The sequence below is a fragment of the Pterocles gutturalis genome, unplaced genomic scaffold (genome assembly GCF_000699245.1).
Source record: "Pterocles gutturalis isolate BGI_N339 unplaced genomic scaffold, ASM69924v1 scaffold5583, whole genome shotgun sequence".
NCBI lineage: Eukaryota > Metazoa > Chordata > Aves > Pterocliformes > Pteroclidae > Pterocles > Pterocles gutturalis.
The window spans coordinates 29,833-49,136 of NW_010120296.1; the positions used below are offsets into that span (position 1 = coordinate 29,833).

The 19,304-nt window shown below is 40.3% G+C and overlaps 2 protein-coding genes across 2 annotated transcripts; one reads left to right on the forward strand and one right to left on the reverse strand.

Moving 5' to 3' along the window:
• The first annotated feature begins 224 nt into the window (after nucleotides 1–224).
• Nucleotides 225–15,120, forward strand: LOC104464201 (galanin receptor type 1-like). Its single transcript, XM_010076844.1, has 3 exons — nucleotides 225–944; nucleotides 2,577–2,642; nucleotides 14,748–15,120. Exons 1-3 carry the CDS (start codon nucleotides 237–239, stop codon nucleotides 15,063–15,065), a joined length of 1,092 nt encoding a protein of 363 aa, XP_010075146.1. The 5' UTR covers nucleotides 225–236; the 3' UTR covers nucleotides 15,066–15,120.
• Nucleotides 15,121–18,663: 3,543 nt separating this feature from the next.
• Nucleotides 18,664–19,299, reverse strand: DDX28 (DEAD (Asp-Glu-Ala-Asp) box polypeptide 28; the record flags this gene model as incomplete). Its single annotated transcript, XM_010076845.1, has 1 exon — nucleotides 18,664–19,299. A coding segment is annotated over one exon (636 nt), but the record flags the coding sequence as incomplete, so codon positions are not given.
• Between the last annotated feature and the right edge of the window lie 5 nt (nucleotides 19,300–19,304).

The window sequence follows — 19,304 nt, forward strand, 5'->3', positions numbered from 1 at the left end:
CCTCTTGGATAAGAAAATTTCTCAACCCCCCTTTTTGCTAGTTCCTGGAAGAATCTGCACCAGAGACAGAAGACAGCTTGGAAGAATCATCCGAAGAAAATTGCTCTCCAAAGGAAAGTCACAGAGCATTGGAAAACCCAAACATTCAGCATCTGGCTACCACTAACGAACACAGATATCCCAATAGCAGTCAGGGCTGCAGCAACTGCTCCCTGCCTTCCAAGCTGCTTGGCTCCATGGAGGAGCAGGAAGACAACTTTATGCTTTTTCTCAGAGTCAACACCAGCAAGTGCAGCCTAGAGACTAACCAAACAAGGGCCCCAACATGCTGGTCAGGAGCAACAAGGGGTGGTCCAGAGGTGGTGATTGTACCAGTGCTTTTTGGGTTTATTTTCTTCCTGGGAATGGTGGGAAACACGTTGGTGTTGGTTGTCTTGGGGCGTCTCCGGCCTGGGGGACGCCCATCTCGCAGCGCTACCAACATCTTCATCCTGAACTTGAGCATTGCAGACTTCTCCTTTCTGCTCTTCTGCGTCCCCTTCCAGGCCACCATCTACTCCCTGCCAGAGTGGATCTTTGGTGCCTTCTTTTGCAAGTGGGTTCACTACTTGGCCATGGCAACAATGCTGGTCAGCATCTTTACTCTGGTGGCTATGTCTGTGGACAGATACATTGCTGTCGTCCATGCCAAGCGTTCACCCTGCATCCGCAGCAAGCGCAACGCTGCCCTCGGCGTGGGTGTCATTTGGCTGCTGTCTCTACTCATTGCCATCCCTGTGGCCCAGCACCAGGCCCTCATGAGTGGTCATCAGCAAGCACCCAACAGCTCCTTCTGCTGGGAGCAATGGGCAGATGGCTCGACGGCCAAGCAGATGTACAAGATTACCATCCTGCTGGTGGGATACCTCCTGCCCTTGGTGCTCATTACCTGCTGCTATGCCAAGGTGGGTGAGAGGGACATATGATCTTTAAGGTCCTTTCCAACCTTAACCATTCTGTGATTCCATGAGCCTGTGACATGAGTAATGTTTACATGGAGGGAAAGATCACTCCTAGAGTCTTGGTGGCTTGGATGCATACACTCAAGCTAGCCAGCCAAAAAATAACAGATTCAGTCCTTTCCATATTCTCTCCCGGTATAGAATATTTCTCTGAGGCAGGGAGAGGGAAGGAAAACAGAATGAAATTACACCAGCTCACAAAAAGGATTACATCTGCTAAATTGACACTCTTGCTGTTTTTCCTGTGTTTCAGTTTATTCTCTCTTGATAACAAATGCTTGTTCCTGGCAAGAGGAAAAACCCATGGAGGGTGCAGAGTGTGTACAGAAATGGTATTACATCAAGACATCAACGCGGTTTCTTTCCTCTCTCTTTAAAAAAAAAAAAAAAATCCACAATGCTCAGACACTGTCTTGCAAAGACTTGCAAAAAGAGATCTTAGTATCAGAGTTTTATTCACCAAGACATCTCTTCCTTTCTTCTTGTGGATTGCTATTGCTCAATTTTTTTGTTTCCTCTTACTGATGTTTAAGACTGATAGTAAATCTATGAGTTGTGCTAGCATGCAGAATAATTTTTCTGTGAATTTTGAATTAATACCCTATTGTGCAGTGCCATGGGACTGCCAGGGACTGGATTTCCTTGTCACTAGTCAGTTGCAGGTCTACCCTCTTGGGGGGGGGGGGAATCCTGGAATTTAAGTTCATGTCTGCTTAATCAAAACATACATTACTTGCAATACTAATCTGTTCAGCTATCGTCAGTGCTAAGGACAGGACAATGCACTTAAATCTAAACCCAAAATCTCTAAACCTCAGGTCTCCCTTGTCATAAGAGGAGAAAAGCCACTAGAGCTCTTAACTCCTGTCACTGTAGCGCCAGCTGTTTGTTCCCTCACTGCCCTAGATGACCCACAGCAGCAACTGGAAGGGGAGCTGCATTTAAAAGAGGCATTTTTTGTTCATGAATTGCTTTAGAAAATTTTGTCTGTTAGGCCAAAGGATAAAAATTGCCAGGTTACTGCCATGCTGTAATCAGGTTTCAAAAGCTTATCTAGATGTTGTTAACTGAGAAAAAACAGTGATCTAACTTTTCTTATTACACTCCCTCTGAAAGGAGAACCCACTCCTACTGCCTGATTTGTCAGTGCTGTGTTCAGGAGCAGTAGAACAGTTGCACCAAGGTACAGTACTGGTAGCCTGCTTTCTACCTGTGTATATAGTCAGCCTGGAGAAAAAATGTAGATAATCCGAGGCACAATCTAAAATTCAAAAATCCATGGAAAGACTCCTGTGGATTTCAGCATAGTGCAAACTGAGCTCTTAACATATGCTGAACCTACATCTTCTGGAAACATAGTGGTTTTAATGCTCTTTACAAACCTCATTTCTTGAAGGGGAAAGAACTATGGAGGGCTTAGAATTAAGTGTCTCAAAGCATCAAATTCAACTTTGGTTGAAGCCATGCTAAAAAAAATATGTTTTTTAATTTTTGGTGCTTGTATTAGAAGTTCAAATACTAATATACACAATTCAATTTCCCATTCAATATATTGATCCTTTTTTCCCCTACAAGGTTTTATATCATCTCCATACGAAAGTAAAGAACATCTCCAAGAAGTCTGAGAGATCAAAGAAGAAGGTAAATATCTTTGGTTTAGTCTGTACACTGACTATAATATAATAGGTATGTCAGGTTTCTAAAATAACTTTTCAAGCTCCAGATGTGTACTGAAGTGTCATTCATGTACCAGTCTTTCAGTTCAGGTTCAGAGTTCATGTTGACAGTTTTTTATATCTTTATAGACACAGCACATAATGGTGCCATTATTCAAATTTATTTATTTATTAATTTATTGATCTCTATATACATGCCTGCTGCCTTTTTATTTCTTGTGTTGTAATAGAATCCCACAAATACTATCTTTTTACATTGGCAGCCAGTAAGATACTCGGCCTAAAAAATACCTAGGTGTTTTGAGTATACCTCAGCAAGCTAAAAGGAAAATATTTGAAGGTTTCTTCAGCTTTTGGTTTCCTGACTAGATATGGCTGAGAGGACCAATCTTAAAAAAAAAAAAAAAAAACAAACCTTTGACTTCACCTGTTCAAACAAGTTAACGGTACAGCACTTCCTTCTCCCTCCCCTTAAGTATTTCCCTGGCCATAATTCTGGAATGCCTGGTTGCAATTCTTTTTCCACTTGGCACAGTTAGGCCTAATTACATAGGCTATCCTTTCAGATTAAAGAAAAAAAAAATCAAATGCATTCCTCTATACACACACATCATCTTCCACAATTTGTCGCCTTCCAGCACTTTCTATGTAGAAGTCGCTCATCCAGACTTTCAACATGCCAAACAGCATCTTTAGTGTACCTGCTTCAACTATTTTTTGTTTCAGCCACTTCTCCAATGAGTCCTTCTTGAGTAGGTTGCAGACACACTCAATTCCTGCATGTGCTTTCAAAGTATACTTGAAACACATTGAGTGTCAATCATTTAAAGCAGATCTCCTTAAGAACACTTCACATTAGAGCCTAATAGGAAATTCGTATGTGCGTGTCAGTTCTGTTAAATTAGCTTCCTTCATATGTACTTAATTGGTCTATTAGTGACAAGTCATTTTGTTTGGTTTTAATTCACAAACTTCATCAGAGATTAAGTGAACAGCTTTTGCTTATCTTCCTAAAAGATGTTTGACAAATGAATCTTGCTCCACATTTGAAAGGTTAATTTATCATATACGGAACATCTACCTTGTTCTGAAATGTGTGTGTGACTTCGGTGGCTAAACCCTAATTTCCCTGATCTATCAAAATAAAGTAACAGAACAGTGAAGTCTTGCTATATGATGTCATAAAATTCCCTGATTCACATCTGTTAATTCACAGTGTGCAACTTGACCACACTCATATATAAAATGAAGTGTCATACTGGTACAAAAGAGCACAGTCTGGAACTATGAACACTCAGTTCCTACTTCGTTCCTATAATTTCAGGAGATCAGGACACTTGAGCTATTATCCTCCTCCTGCCTCCACAGGAAGTGGTTTGGGGTTTGGTCTGTTTGGGTTTTTTCCTGTTTCTTTTTTTTTTTTTTTGTCTATTTGGTTTGTGCATTTGGGGTTGTTTTGCTTTTGTTTTAAACAGATAAATAATAAATTTTGCGAACATCTATTTGTTCAGATCTCACTACGTTCATCCAGGCTCCATACATGAGTAAAGGTCTCAAAAGAATCGAATTGCAGACTCAGAGTCCTTGTTGAACAAGATTTTCCAGTGAAATGGTTGCCTGCATTACCACTGCAAACAGTTTGACGTTCAGAATTCCAGAAACTACAATATCTCTTCTGCTTTGTGCTATCCAGACTCCTCAAGACAGACTACTTCCAAGATAAAACACAGTTAAGAAACAAAGCAAATGCCACAGAGCATGAAGGGACTTTCATAAATAGCATTCCACATGCTGGCTGAAAACACATTCCTAGTATTCTCCATTATAGACTGGTCCTAAAAAAACCCAGTAACATTGGGTGAGATTTTGAAAAATGTCATGACTTATTTCTGGACCTATAGCTTTCATTAACCTTGTTGGAGTCTAATACTATTCCCTCAACTCCCAAATCCTGTAAACACTGACAACAGGCAGAAGAGACATCATCCTAATTCACCTAGTTTGAGCCATGGAACACAGAAATGTATGCAGTAAGGAAGTATTACAGGGAGAAATCCAAATTCAAGCCACCTGAAAGGTGACAAGAGGAGCCAGTATTTTATCTGCTATTAGTACATCCTGCAAATCTCAAAACAACATGTGAATGTGGATAAGGCTAACATCTACAGACCAAATGAGAGAGACTGCTAGATGCAGGCCTAGGGCAATTTCTAAAGAGATTATGACAGTCTGGTCAAATCAACAGCCCCAGTATTGTGCAAGCAGACGCCCGCCTTTCCTAGTTGCATTGCTGTAGCAAAGAAAGCAAAGTAATACTGGATTTAGCTGAATCTGACTCACTTTAGAGATCATATTGTAACAGTAATCTGTATCAATGCCCTTTTAAAAAATACAAGGGGGAAAAAAGAAAAAAGTTTTTTTTTAATAAACCAAACCCACTGAAACAAAGCTTAATGAACTACAGTACTAGAAATCTGTTATTCTAAGAACTCTCTTGCTTGTTTTCTCTACCACTTCTTTCTGCCATTTTCTGACACAGCATCGCTTTCCAGTGCCTGCCTCCTACCTACTGTCTGTTATCTGAGTATGGAAATAAAACCCAGTTAAAATGATTGTACATTTTCAGCTATCTGCGCAATTAAGAGGAGCTCTGACATATACACCTGAAAGAGCTGCACTGCCACCCCACTTTCCCTCAAGTGATCCTTGTCAAAAAGTTCCCCATGCACACTGGGATATGAAGCATCTTCTCTAAATAAGTCTTAAATGCCAGGCTGCAGTTCAGCATGCTGTTGTCTCCCAGGCAACATTGCCACAAGATACATCTGGGGTTCCAGTGTGGATTTCATTCTGTGCATGGTGTTTTAGTGTTTGACAAATCACCTTTCCCTTCTCTTCCATTGTCATCTTTCTGCTGTCTATCATGTTCCCATTTGCCACAATACTGTACTGAAAGTTTATGTTATTTGAAGACATGTAGGGGATACAAGGACAGATAAGAGGGCCCTGTTTCCTAAGGCCAACCTACTTGTGGGCAACGTTTAGATAAGTTGATGAAAAGTTAATGAAAAGTTAATGAAAAACACATTTTGTTTGAATGGGCTCAGTTTATGAATAACCCAGAGCACTCTGACAGCTGCTCCCCTCAAGTCAGTGTTCAAACACTGGCTGAAAAGAATTAGTTTGTCTTTAACAGAATCCTACAGACCTACAGATGATGCACAATCCTCCAGGCACATACGTCACGAAAAAAAAAAAAAAGTTCTGTTCTTGGTTTGCAATTTGTAAGGTTTTAAGTTACAGCATGATTATGTTCAAACTACAGCAGCGTTTTCAATTTATGCATACTTGAAAGTTTGCAAAAATTTCCCTTGCACAAATTTTGTTGCATCCTGACTTCATATTCCATTATCAAAAAGAGTTTGACCTTTAATTCAGATTTCTACATTGCTAATTTTTATATATGCTTGCCATCTACATGTCAATCCTGGACATGCTCAATTTAATATGCTTTTCCAGTTATATGTAATATTCACGCATTAGACCAAGGAAGAAGTTCAAGACTTTTTGCAAGCTTAGGCTGAAGTCCTGCATGATGAATTAAGACTGTGCTTACAGAAGAGATACACGACTGTTTCCCCATTTAATGACATACTAGCTGCAGAAGTTTGCCAGCCAAAATTGAGATGGTGTGATGCTGCAGGATTTCTGGAAGCCAGCCAGCAAGAGCACATGCTAAGAAATCCTGTGCACCCCTCTATCACAAACAAAGTATATTTCAGTTCTGTTACTTCCTCTCTGCATTATGCAGAGTACAGCAAGTCTATAATTTGGCCCTAAGTTACGTTAACAGTTCCCTACCTGACAGTGTTTAAAAGCGTTTCATAAGAGCTGAGCCCTAGGAACTCTGAAGGTACATCTGCAGTAAATAAGATGATTTAACAACGGACATTAATGCAAACCAAGGTCTATTCTGATCACGAAATGGCCCTGTGGTGTTTTACTGGCCTCCGGAACACACCAGGGTTCCTCAATGTTTACTCAGTTTTGTCCTGTACCTCTTTAAAGAATAACAAGGCTTGCAAACTGAATAATCTGAAATGCTTTTTCAAGTTTAAGAATGTTTCTGGGGATGTGAATTTCACAGGTATTTTGCAAGCTCCCTTGAGGCCAAAAGTTCCAATTAACAGTCCAGTTGGGCCATTTAAAGCTAACACATTAGTACTACACTCTTCTATTGTTTGGCTACAATAGAAAGGTGAACCATGCTTACCTGGTGGGAGAGCAATGTCTCATTTTGTTCTCTATTTAGGAATTATTAGGAAACAAAATTTGATTTGCCTTATTTTATGACTTTTTAAAATTTCCCCTCTTCTAGACACTCCTTGAGAACAAAGCTGTTCACAAAACTATCATAAACCCAAGACCATGATCCAAAATTGTAAGGGGCAGTTCAGAGCACATCTCTCTATACAAAGCCCATTGTTTTCTTCCTCAGCTCATATATTTACCACCTTACATTTGCCTACATGCAAATTAGCTGTCCATTGCTCCCACAGCTAAGTAAACACAAATACATACAGAGCTGATTTTGGACACTCCCTGAAGAACTGCATTTTGAAGCTCATACAACAGCTTGGAGTAAAACATACAGAATACCTTCAAGGTAGACAGGTATTCCTGAACATCTTGGCCAAGAGAGGTAGACAAAAATCGCACTGTAACTGCTTTCCTATATGCTGAACAATTTTTTTGGTCTTTGTTCGCACAAACTGAAGGTTTTCATATTCTTATTGAATGCTATGTTCAAGGCCTTGGCACTTGAACAACCGTAAGTACAGCAAAGGAGCAGGGAGCATCCTGGGACCCATCCAGCAAAAAAAAATATTAATCATAAGTGAAATCCTGCAAGCTGTTTTGCTAACAAGAGCCCAAGGCAGCAGGTATAGAGAGCATCATTACCAATTAGTGGATAATAGGAATATCATAATGCTTATAGGCATTTATGAAAACAAAGTAAGCATTAAGGGCATCAACAAAGGAGATAAGTGACAAACACAGAATGAGATGTGCAGTTAGAACACTGCAAGCAAGCTGCTGGGAAACTTAGAGTCCATCTCTTAGTGTGCAATGCAAGTTGCCAAAATGAGCTGATAACAACAGAAAATCTATTTGCTTCAATCCCTCCTTCATGACAGCCAACTGCCACTTCTGATTGCAAGAAAGAAAACACAAAACAATTAAAAATAACACTTTCAGTGTGGTTTTCAGACCACTAAAGAGTACTATTACATTCAAGTGTAGTAAAAAAAGACCAAAGGGCAGTGAGAAGTGCTTCAGAAGTAATTAACAGCTGCCTTTGCTCAGATGCAGGTGAAGGTGCTACCCAACATTTAGGCCAGTTAAGAATAGGGATGCCCTTTTCTGAATCAGCTGTTTTAAATATTGTGTGCTTATCACTAAGCTATAAGCATTTTCTGGAGACCAAACTGTGCTTTGGGACCTCTCTGTTAGAACTTTACTGGTAGAAAGGAAAAGGATGTTTGCATATGAAGCAGGGGGTGTCAGATATGTGAACAAAGGAGAGAACCTGGCACCAGGAGAGAAGAAACCAACAGTTTTCACTTTGCATATTGGCTTAAAGAGGGACTTGGAGCAAAGATATGCTCGACTGATTTCTGTCTTCAGAACACAGGGAATCCCAAAGTCTAAAGCCCCAAAAATTGTTTTCCCCAGAAGCTGGTAAGTACCTCCAGCAGTACAGTGGCAGGTTGTGCTAAGCCACATGTCCTTCTGGGCACTGACACAGTGCACCTGCAGTATCTAAAAGCAAAAGCTTAGGGCACCATGGGTCATTACTTTTTTGCTAAGCCTTCACTACAGTAAAAGTACAATACATAGCCAAGTGTCAAACTCTGTAGCTTACCCAATTAAAGTCTGAGGCGATCAAAACATGCACCAATTGTCTCTCAAACTTTAGGGAAAGGAGATGCAGGTTAGAGATGAACATAACAGTAGAAAAGAATTTATCAGTAAATCACATAATCAGATAGGCTTCATGTTAGAAGCCAAGAGAAAAGTCCCAGCCCACACACAAAGGCTTAGGAAATATGGTATGGTGTGAAGAAGCAGCACTAGCTACAGAGAGAGTCACAGCAGAACATTACTAATTGATACTAGTTTTGGGGAGCAAGGGGGACCCAAAATCCAAAACAAGTTTATTATGTCCCACATCCTCCCACAGAGCAGTAATAAAGGAAGGATGAGTTGCTATTTGCTGATAAGACAGTGTGGAAAAAGAGTCATAGGCTCCTTTATGCATCTTCCCTCAGAATCATGGAAGAAAGAAAGAGGAAAAAAAATCCACCATATTCAGAAAACAGCAGTTGTCTCACTAATGAAGCCCAGTTTGTCTGCAAACTAGTGAGAATGTACTGTTTAATAAAAACCTCACTGAATGTTCTTTCCCATTTCTGTGTGGCTGCAGTACGCTGTACAAATGGATGGTCTGATCAGCTCTGAAAAAATATGTGCAGCTTGCTACCTGAAACTATGACTAGATCAGGAAAGCAACAAGTTCTCTACCTTTAGACTGCTCTGTCCACCGTATATTTTAATCTCAGGAATGTTTATTAATCTAATGTATCAGGTAGTCCTGACAAAAATAGCTAAGTTCATGGGATACTTAAAGCATTTGACTCATTACAGGGCAATCTTAATTTTGCCCTTTACAAGTTGCCTGACAAGTTGAGGCAGCTTCATTAGAAGTTTATCAAAGACAACTGCTCCAAACACAATTAAATGCTAAAGGCTCCATCATCCTCCAGAATGAGGCATCTCCCCCAAAAAGGATTTTTAAACACACCCCCCACTGCTTTTTGAAGGTCAGGGGAAAGCAAAAAGCAAGAAATAGCTTGTCCAGGGATGTAGAAAAGTCAAAGGAAAAACAAAGAAAAGCAAGAAAGCATAAATGAGCGTCAGATCACCTATAAATATAACAGAAGAATAATAAGTAAATTCTAGACAATCTGTGGACGGCAGAAACAATAAGAGGGGGAAGTAAAAGATAAGTTTATATATTTATTTGTCAAAAATATTTATGACTCTCCTAATCTCTCTTTCCCACCAATAATTCACTGTGTAGCTTAAGCACATTTACTTTGTCTATACAACAGATAATGCACTAAATTATTTTGTAGAGCTGCTTGAAAGACTTCTAGAAGTATTAAGAGAGCTAGATAATCCAGTAGCGGCCATTGTATGTCATTATAGATCCACAGAACCTTCAGAGGCACAGCTAGACCAACACTAATTTATTAACTATGCAAATTATCATAACCCACTGAACAAACTCAAACAGCTCACAAGCTATTTGGATCAGAACTCTGCAGCTGGCCGCAGTCTGTATTAACATTAGTTTTAGCTACAAAGTTACCACATTAAAAAGCCAAACTGTTTTATTTCAGCTTCCTCTATCCTAACTAAATATTTCCAAACCTGAAAAAAAGACACAAGTTCCATTTCCAAAATGTTTCTCAATTCATGAATTATGGATATTATTGTATTGTATGGATGTATTGCCTGTGTTTTCCAAGTGCAAAATCCCAAATAGATGGACCTCAGAAACAAACAGCTTTGTGCCAATACATAGCAACTGCAAACACATTTTTTTTAACACCAGCCCTATGTTAAATGTGCTGTTTGTTATTTCATAACAAAAGGAAAAAATAATCTAGGTATATATCCCTTATTCAAAAGAATATTTCAGTGCTTGTAGCCCCCTAATTTAAGCAGAAGGATGCTGTGAAAGGTTGCCTCGGTAACAAGCCTAATCTACTTAACATTGATAGAGCATAAAAAAGTAGCACCATTATTGCTGGAGAAAGCTAAGGATGGGACCTGTTTATTAATAATTTCTTTAATACCCATCATACCACAGTAGGGAAGCTAGAGCCCTCAAGTACACTATGTCTGTGTCTTTCACTTCCACCAACTTCTAATCATACCACCATATTTTTAAAGACAGCACTTGGTTCCCAGCGTGGCCAGTTTGAGGATATTTGGGAGCTGGGGTTGTTCACTCACATGGGAACATACTTTGTAGCCTCATATCAGACAACATTATAATAGGTGAAACAAGGAAGCACCTGAAGCCTGCCAGATACAGGATGAAACTACAGGTTATTGCCTTTCAAAATTAATACAAACTTACTTGAGAGACCTATTTGACGGAAATCCTTTTGTTCGCTTGTGTTGTAGGCAAATGTTTTGTCTTATCTGCACAGAAATCTTGATCTGATGCAATAACCTAGAGAGGTTAACAGATTTAACTAGCTTGTTAATATAGCTAAGATAAGTGAAGGTGGTACTTTTGGCTCACATCCAAACACATTTTTCTACTTCAACAATAATCTGTTCTTATTGCAGGAGATCATTGCTGCAGGCCCCATGTAAACAGAGCAAAGATGGTGTCTGTCTAACATAGAGAAAATCTCATGCAGTCGGGGTTTATCACACAGTCAATATTTCTGCAGGGTTAAGCAGGTAGAAGAAAAAGCAGTTGCCAGGTAAAGTACCTTTTAGCTTTCCCCCACATTACTACTGTCCTAGCAGGATATACTTGACACATTTCAGTGTGATTCACTCAGATATAAGATCAGATTAAATATAGGTTATAAACAATAATTAGAATTCTAGTGTGGCTTCATATTCTCCAGGTTTTAATACTGTTACTGAGGAAGGTCAGCATAATATGAAGGCCCTGATACAACTTCAATTGTCTAGATAAAGTAAGCCCTAGCCAGATATTTAATAAAGAACTATGTCTGAACACGTAAGTGTAGCAGCTTCTTAGAGGTGCAAGTCACTTTTGAAGTACTTTGACACACACCAAAAAAAAAAAAAAAAAAAAAAATTAAGGTATTTAAAGTTCTAAATAATCTTAGGAAACTTCAAGAGCATTACAGGGCAGTTACGAAACTGAAACAGAACCTGGAAGACAAATAGATTTCCTGCAGTTTCACCCCATATCTCCAGCCCCTTTGAACAAGCCAGGTTATAAGCATAAGACTTGTTTATAAATATTTAAGCAGTGTTTCCCACTGTTCTCTTGTATGGGACTGCAATCAATTGTTACAATCCCAGATGTAACGCACCAAGATCTAAACACCTTACATTCTTTCTGCTATGAAGTAACGTCCCTCCACTCTTCCCTGCAGCATGCTGTAATTTCTCCATGCTGTCTTCAACTTCAGAACATGATCTTGATAGTTAGTCTGCAATACAGAAGCCTTCTGTTAGCCAGTATATATTCATGAACACAATACCCAACTCATTGATAGGGGAAGACAAGTAAAACCATCACTAAAGTAGACTCCAGATGAGTGAAACTTTATTAAGCATTTGGAGAGCCACTGAAAAGTGAAAGACTGCAAATGCTCCAAGGAGACGTATTTCACTTGTACCACTACTGTCTTTTAAGGCACCATCTAAAATACAGTTCCTTAGGAAACCTTGCTTCATTAGTTCTGGTACTCATAATTTCCTTATTTTCCTCATATTACATTTCCAACAAGGCCAAGCATATGCCATAGAGGGGCAGACTTAAACATGGTGCAATTTCCACCTCACTCAAAGCACACAGCCACAGAGAATACCAAGAGAGGAGCAAATGACCCGTGAAATGCCCTCTCAGTTCAATGGGAATACAAAAAAATCTTCCTGAACCCAGCTCTACTCAGCCACCTGAGTCACTACTGAAATACCACCTGGGAGACATACTTAATCCGGCAAATCATGCCAACTGTGCAGGGCTGCAGAAAGGTCAGAGAACATACAGAGGTTTTGCAGCAGTTGTTGCATTTGCTGTATTTTGTGGGGGGGGGGAACTAAGAAAAATATTTCCCATCTCCTAAAAGATTGTTCCAGTTTAGGTGTTTTGGTGTTAACTGTATGTAAGCCTGAGTCTTTATAACTTCTACTTATATATTTTAGCGTAACAAGTAGAGTGACAGAATGCTACAGAGTGCTTTAAAACTATAATATATATATATAAATATATTCTCTAGCAGACAAAACAACTGCTAGATACAGCCATTATAACCAGTGATTAAACTAGGTTTTGTTCACTAGAAAATGATCCCTCTTCTATGAAAGTAATTGCACACTATTCACTTGAAATCATGCAAGGCAATTATTGACAGAAGCATTGACCTAGAGTAGTAAGGCTGTAAACCTTCAGCTGAAATGAAGCCTAACTTTTCATTTTTCTCCATTGCTTTTCTGCTACTTGTACAACAATTCTTAGGGGAAGGGTATAGTTATATTTATTAAAATGACAAAAAACAGATGAGAAATACTAAATACTAAAGTTGAAAAAGACACATTTTGCTGAGAGTCAGGTAGAGGGAGAGAAGGGAAGTTACCTGCTGTGCATCTGCTGCAGTACCCCAAAAAGGAGGAACTAAGTACTTTAAAAAATGCTCACTTTCCATTACTATTAGTATTTTTGAAAACTCCTGAAGTCAGGTAGAATTAGTCCTGCAAAAACATTAGGAAAGGCTCTCAGGGGCCCCAAGTCAGTGAACTCTGAGCCTTGCTAGGCATTCCCTGAACGTGCTAGAAGTAAAAACCGAGATAAAAGCAACACCTTCAGCCTTCTTAAACTTGAAAAGAGAGGTCCTGCTCCCACAAACCTCCAGGTCTTACAGAAAGGACATTGAAGTGATTTAGAGTTTAATTTTAGTTACTGTAGCTTACAGAAAATAAAAGTAATTCTTCATCTTCATCAAAGGCCTCCAGGAAAATACAATAAATAAATAAAAATTTAAATGAGTACTTATTTTCTAATACACACCCTTAACTATACCAGGTTGAGGAGTTTTCGCTCAAGAGGAGAAAGACCTTTTCATTAAAGACCAAGTTATTTCTCAGTATGTATCCTACAGGTCCCCTGAACATTAACTTCACAGCAACATTTGAAGGGCAGGGGACTTAACTTACTTTGCTGAGGATCTCCACCTCAGGGACAGCAGACAGCCTGGACTCACAGCCCCACAACACAGGCACCCCAGTCTTCACCTTCAGTCCTCTCTCCCCAGGTTCCTCACAGCCTGGGCCCCTCTCCCCAAGCTACTATTTCCCCTCAACAAAAGGAACAAAACCCAGAGAAATAGCCTGCTAAATTTCACACCAAAACAGCTCAAGTAACTGGTACCACCTGCCCTTGGTCAAGGCTGCCTCCGCCATGTTCCTCAGCCCTCCCAAGGCCCTGCCTCAGCCCTCGTTCTTCATCCCCAGCCACAGCTACAGTCAGCAGCTTACCTCATGTTAACCTCCCTTTTAGATGGTGACTTCACAGAACACTGTTTTCAGGAAAATTTTACCTCGGGTCAAGCTTTGGACCTTATAAACGACACCTTGTGATAGCAGCTGGCCAGCCTAACTGGAGAGCCAGCTCTGCAGGGGCCCGCCTGCAGCCCAGCCAGCATGCAGCCCGGGGTCCCACGGGGAACTGTCTAGCTGGGAATATTTCTAACCAAAGAACACTGCATGTTTTTAAAAAATCATCCCCCATACATTGTTTTTCTTGGTTTCTCCCTAAGAGGGAAGCTACTGAAAAAATCTTTCTCCTCAGAAACACGCGGGGTTGGTCTCTGTAACTCCTCTGAGTGGCCCATTTCCTTGCAGCCAGGCTGTTTTCCCCCACAGTTATTTTCAATAGCCTTAATCTTCCTCAGTCTCCAAATGTTAGGGAACATTATTTCCACTCTTTGTGTAACACAGATAGCATTACTGTTGCAGCCTCTGTGTTGTTTGAGGTTTTATGGGCACTGTCTCCATTGCCTATAGAGTTATTTGCTCGTGCCAAAACCAGGCAATCCCTGTTTTTCCAGGGAGGAGAGGGTTTTTTAGTATCCTTTTTCATATTGTCATAATTGTCCCACCTGGCAGTTGTCAGTGTTACCTGTGTTACACTGCTTTCACTACGGACAGAGGACAGCAAACTCGCTCTTACCACAGACCCACCTGATCACTGCGACCATTTAACACGCGATCTTGTCTTTCCCAGACAGCACAGACGGTGCTTCTCGTGGTCGCCGTGTTCCTGCTCTCCTGGCTGCCACACCACATCATCACCATGTGGGCAGAGTTTGGGCACTTTCCCCTGAACAACATCTCCTTCACCTTCCGCATCATCTCGCACTGCTTAGCCTACGGGAACTCCTGCATCAACCCCATCATTTACGCTTTCCTCTCAGAAAACTTCCGCAAGGCCTGCCAGCAAGTCTTCACCTGCAAGTTCTTCCTGCGGCCGGTTCCCACTGAGAAACTGGTCAGAATACGCATGGAGAACTTCTCTACCACGCACTCCACCACCAACATGTAAATTGGGCTCATCAATACATTTTGGGACGAAGAGGAGGCGAAAGGGTGCTACCTGGGGAGAACAGGTATACAAGTGCATTTTGGGGAGCAGTGCAGCCTGCAAAAATGGGGGCTTTGTCAGATTACCAGAGCGGTAGGAGGCATTGTTCCATCTGGCTGTCAGGACACTCGATGCAGCTTGTCCTAGGGTACCTTGGTAGGCACTAGGCTATCTGCAACAGGAGCATCTGCATGTCCTTCTGGTGCCCATAGATAGAACACACCTGCAGTTGTAGTTATGCCCATAAAGTCCAAAGTAAGAGTTACACAGAAGGTAGGATAAGGACAAACAAGAAAAGAACAGGTAATTATGTGTGCTGTGAACAATGAGTGATGTGACATGTAGAGAGCACTGAAAAGCAGTTTGGGAAAAGTAAAACTAAAAAGCCTCTGAAGATGTCTTTGTTTCTTAAACAAGTCTGACCATATGTGAGCTACATGTATTTTTAGCTCGCTAGCTGTGATAGTCTCTGAATCTCCTTGAAGGCTTTGCTATTGTATTTACCTATTGGGCAGTAAGACCTTTCACATGTGCATCAGTGTTGCGGATGTCTGCATTTGATGGCTGTGTCTCAGCTTATATATCCTGGGGTTTGAATGTCTGCATGTACCTAAATGTAATTACAGCTGTTAATCACTGGCTCCAGTAATTGTCTCTTTGTGAGCAACAGTAGGAAAGCTTTACATCTCAATATGTGCTTAAAAGAACAGTGGCTTTGCTTGAAAGTAATGTTTACAAAAGGCTTTATTGGTAAATGTAGTGTTCTCTGAGTATATCTGCCCGAAGCTTTTTATTGGTCACTTTAGTATATAAATGCCAAAAGGTTTTTAGGGTCTTTTTTGACAAACTGTTTTGATTAAGTGCCCTACCAACAATCAGTTTAGAGCATTTGTACTGAGTTCAAGGTTACTGTTTGTAAATATATAAAGTGCATATTACTTCAAAATTGAGAAGGTCATGGCTTAAAGAACATTATTATTTCACTGTGTTGTATAATTTGATAGTATTGTGTGCTGCAGTCCAGGCCTGTCAAGGGATTCATTGTAACACTATTCCAGATGCGTAGATCATGAGTTACAGAACTACAAATTATACATCTAAAAACAGTAACAAAAATATCCAAATATAACCTTGTAGAACATCTTCAACATCTTTTGTTATGGCCATAATACTTAAAATTAATTTCTGTGACATGTAATAACACCCATCATTCATTTTTAACATGTATATTTTATACCTCAGTGTCAAGTATGCCCATATTGCCTTTTATAATCTGGTTAATTTATTGGAAGTCAACCTTTATCCTGTTTTACTTCCACATATTTTAACCCAAGAAAAAAACTACTCTGTTACCACCAGTGCCACTTAGTTACTGACACAAATTAAGCAGATGCAATAATTATGAATGACCATTGCCACACAGTTTGACCGTGAATCTTGTGTCAGAAGTTATTGTTTATGTGACATCACTTAACTGGTTAACTTTGGTTGCATCACTTAGCTGGAAACTGCAGGTAATAGAGTAAAGTATTTTAGTACTTAACATCTGCAACAGTTACGAAATTTTAGCCTGAACAAGTATTTGATTTAATCCTGTATAACAGCTATATGAGAAAACAAATACTTGAAGTCAGACATCTGAGATCCCAAGCAACAATTTTCCTCAGAAACTTAAAAGGGCAACTCTGTGTGTTGAACAGTCACCATCACCAGCTGCCTCAGGAGAGAAAGACACTCCATGAAGCTGGTAGTAACTCAGTATTTATGCTAATACAGTGAAGTGCTACAGCTCTGAAAAAGGTCAGAGTCAAATTATACGACACTTGAGATGGAGTCAGCCTGAAATTGCTTAGGCAAAGCTGGCAGGCAAATATTAGAATTTCTTACTTAAGAGTTTCTCGAACAAAATTTACTTCACTTAAATTAATCTGTGTCTACAGTTAAAGGAAGCTATTTCCCAGCAGTTCAGAGGACCTGATACAACACAAGATGCATATTAACAAATAGAAATAGTATTTTCTGTAAATTATAATACTACAGATCGCCCCGAGATTTTTGTTTAAGTATTTACCCTACTCCTATACATGAACAGTAAACTTCTGCTTGTGGACACATAAACTGCCTGATTTGCAGTTAAATGAACTACAGATGAGAGGCAAGCAGTCCATGTAATGAATGGGTCCAAAATATAAAGGTTTCCAGTCTCTGAGTGGATCACTCTTCCACAGTATTTCTATAAAGTTGAAAGCTTTCTATCGGATAAAATAATTTAACTGCAGATTATAACTTCCCCTAGAAGCCCCTTAACTGTGCAATGTGAACAGAATACACGTCTACAATTTCTAAAATAAGGTTACATAGCCTTATCCTTAAGTGATTATCTGTGCAACTTTTCCGTTTGTTTAGTTTTTACTCTTGGTATACTAAGAGTAGCTCCTTCTTTCTCTGAAATCAATGATTTACATACTAGGTTGTGATATTTTCATTTAACAGCTTACTATTTCTACATACTGAGTTTCAGCACAGGGTAAAGTGGATAGCATGGGAAAAACAACCACTAAAAGAAAGGCTGTGATAAATCACTGCAACAGAAATCAGAACTAAAATGCTATTTTTGTGTGATTATTTACCACGGATACAAACCAGCAGCTAAGTATGAAATAACCTCAGCCTCACTTTAATCCTTTTGGTTTAAAGCAGAAAAGAACAATGGCACGACATTAAAAGGAAATATTGTACTCGCATTGTTACCCGTGAGTCATTAGAACCTGTGAGTCAACACTCTTCTTTCCTTTGACAGGAGAAACCATTTGGTGGGTTGTGGGTTGTTTTTACAGTCAGTTCAGAGACTGGACATGTCACTACAGCATGCAGAAAAAAATGAGCAGAAAACACTTAAAGACTTTTTTTTTATTTAATAGAACATGAAGCAGCAAGATCCCCTTTCACAGTGAAAGGTAGCCACAAAATTACAAATCAAGACCTTGAGAAAGCCTCAAGCTTTACTGTGCCTTCTCATTCCCACCATACTTCTGAGGTATCTGGTCTAGAATTCTCTGAATGAACTGCTACATCACAAGAAAATAAAACATAATTTGTCCTTTAGTCTTTCTACATGTACCCATAATTGTCCAAAGTTATATCAAAGTTGGGAAAATATTTTTTTTTTTACTTCCAGAGTAGTAATTTTTAATGGCAAATGTTGATCTTCTACTGGCAGGAAGCAATGAAATGCAACAGAGCTGCACATCATACAGGCATACTTCCATTCTGGTTTGAATTTAAGTTAAAAGTCTCAACAAAATCAAACAAAATCAACTGATGGGATCATTCTTCAGTCTTCTCCAAGGCATTTTCTTACTCACTTACTAGCTTCCTTTTGTAAAACCACAATGACTTTTGCAGCTTCCAGAACAGTGCAAAGAGTTAACCTGACCACCCGGTTCTGAAACTCACATCTCTCTTCTTTCACTCTTACACACAGCAGCTCATTTGCCCTGCCTTAATGACTTTAAGCTTAGTTCCTACCAGGCCATTTATGACTCCTTGACAACCTGAATCAACCTCCTTTAGGTTGAGGCTTATTAACAGAGGAGTCCATGCCTGGGAGACCTGTCCTTTTCCGGGCTGCAGTCTCTATTTTCCGCACCAGGTCCACATCCCACCGATGGGTGACAAAACTAACCACGACTCCAGGCGCCTTGCTTCCAACGCGTCCAACCCGTCCCACACGGTGCAGGTAGTCCTGCAGGGTGTCTGGAAAGTCATAGTTCACCACCAGCTGCACGCTGCTGGTGTCCAGCCCCCGAGAGGCAAGGTCAGTGCAGACAAGGACAGACACTTCACCCTTCTGGAAAGAGGCAAAGATGCCAGCTCTAGCAGTTGCTGACATCTGTCCCTGCAACCTCAGGTGCTTGATTTTGTGGTCATCCAGGATATAGCCCAGCCAGTTGACAGTGCTGGCACTGTTGCAAAAGATGAGGACAGCCCCGCTGTACGCTGGGCGCTCCTTGAGTAGCTGCAGCAGTTCGGGCAGCTTGTCACAGCCTTTGAGGCGCACAAACTTCTGCTGCACGTGGGGTGGCAGGTGGTGCAGGCTCTGGGTCGTGAGGGTGACAAACCGGCCCACATCGGTGAACTTCTCCAGCGTCTGGCTCAGCCCCGCGGGGAAGGTGGCTCCGACCACCACCACCTGGGTCC

Excerpts from the sequence above, each read along its gene's own strand:
- LOC104464201 (XM_010076844.1), top strand. The coding sequence starts at position 237 with ATGGAGGAGCAGGAAGACAACTTTATGCTTTTTCTCAGAGTCAACACC. Across the intron at positions 945-2,576 it reads TTACCTGCTGCTATGCCAAG|GTTTTATATCATCTCCATAC; the intron begins GTGGGTGAGAGG and ends TTCCCCTACAAG. Across the intron at positions 2,643-14,747 it reads CTGAGAGATCAAAGAAGAAG|ACAGCACAGACGGTGCTTCT; the intron begins GTAAATATCTTT and ends TGTCTTTCCCAG.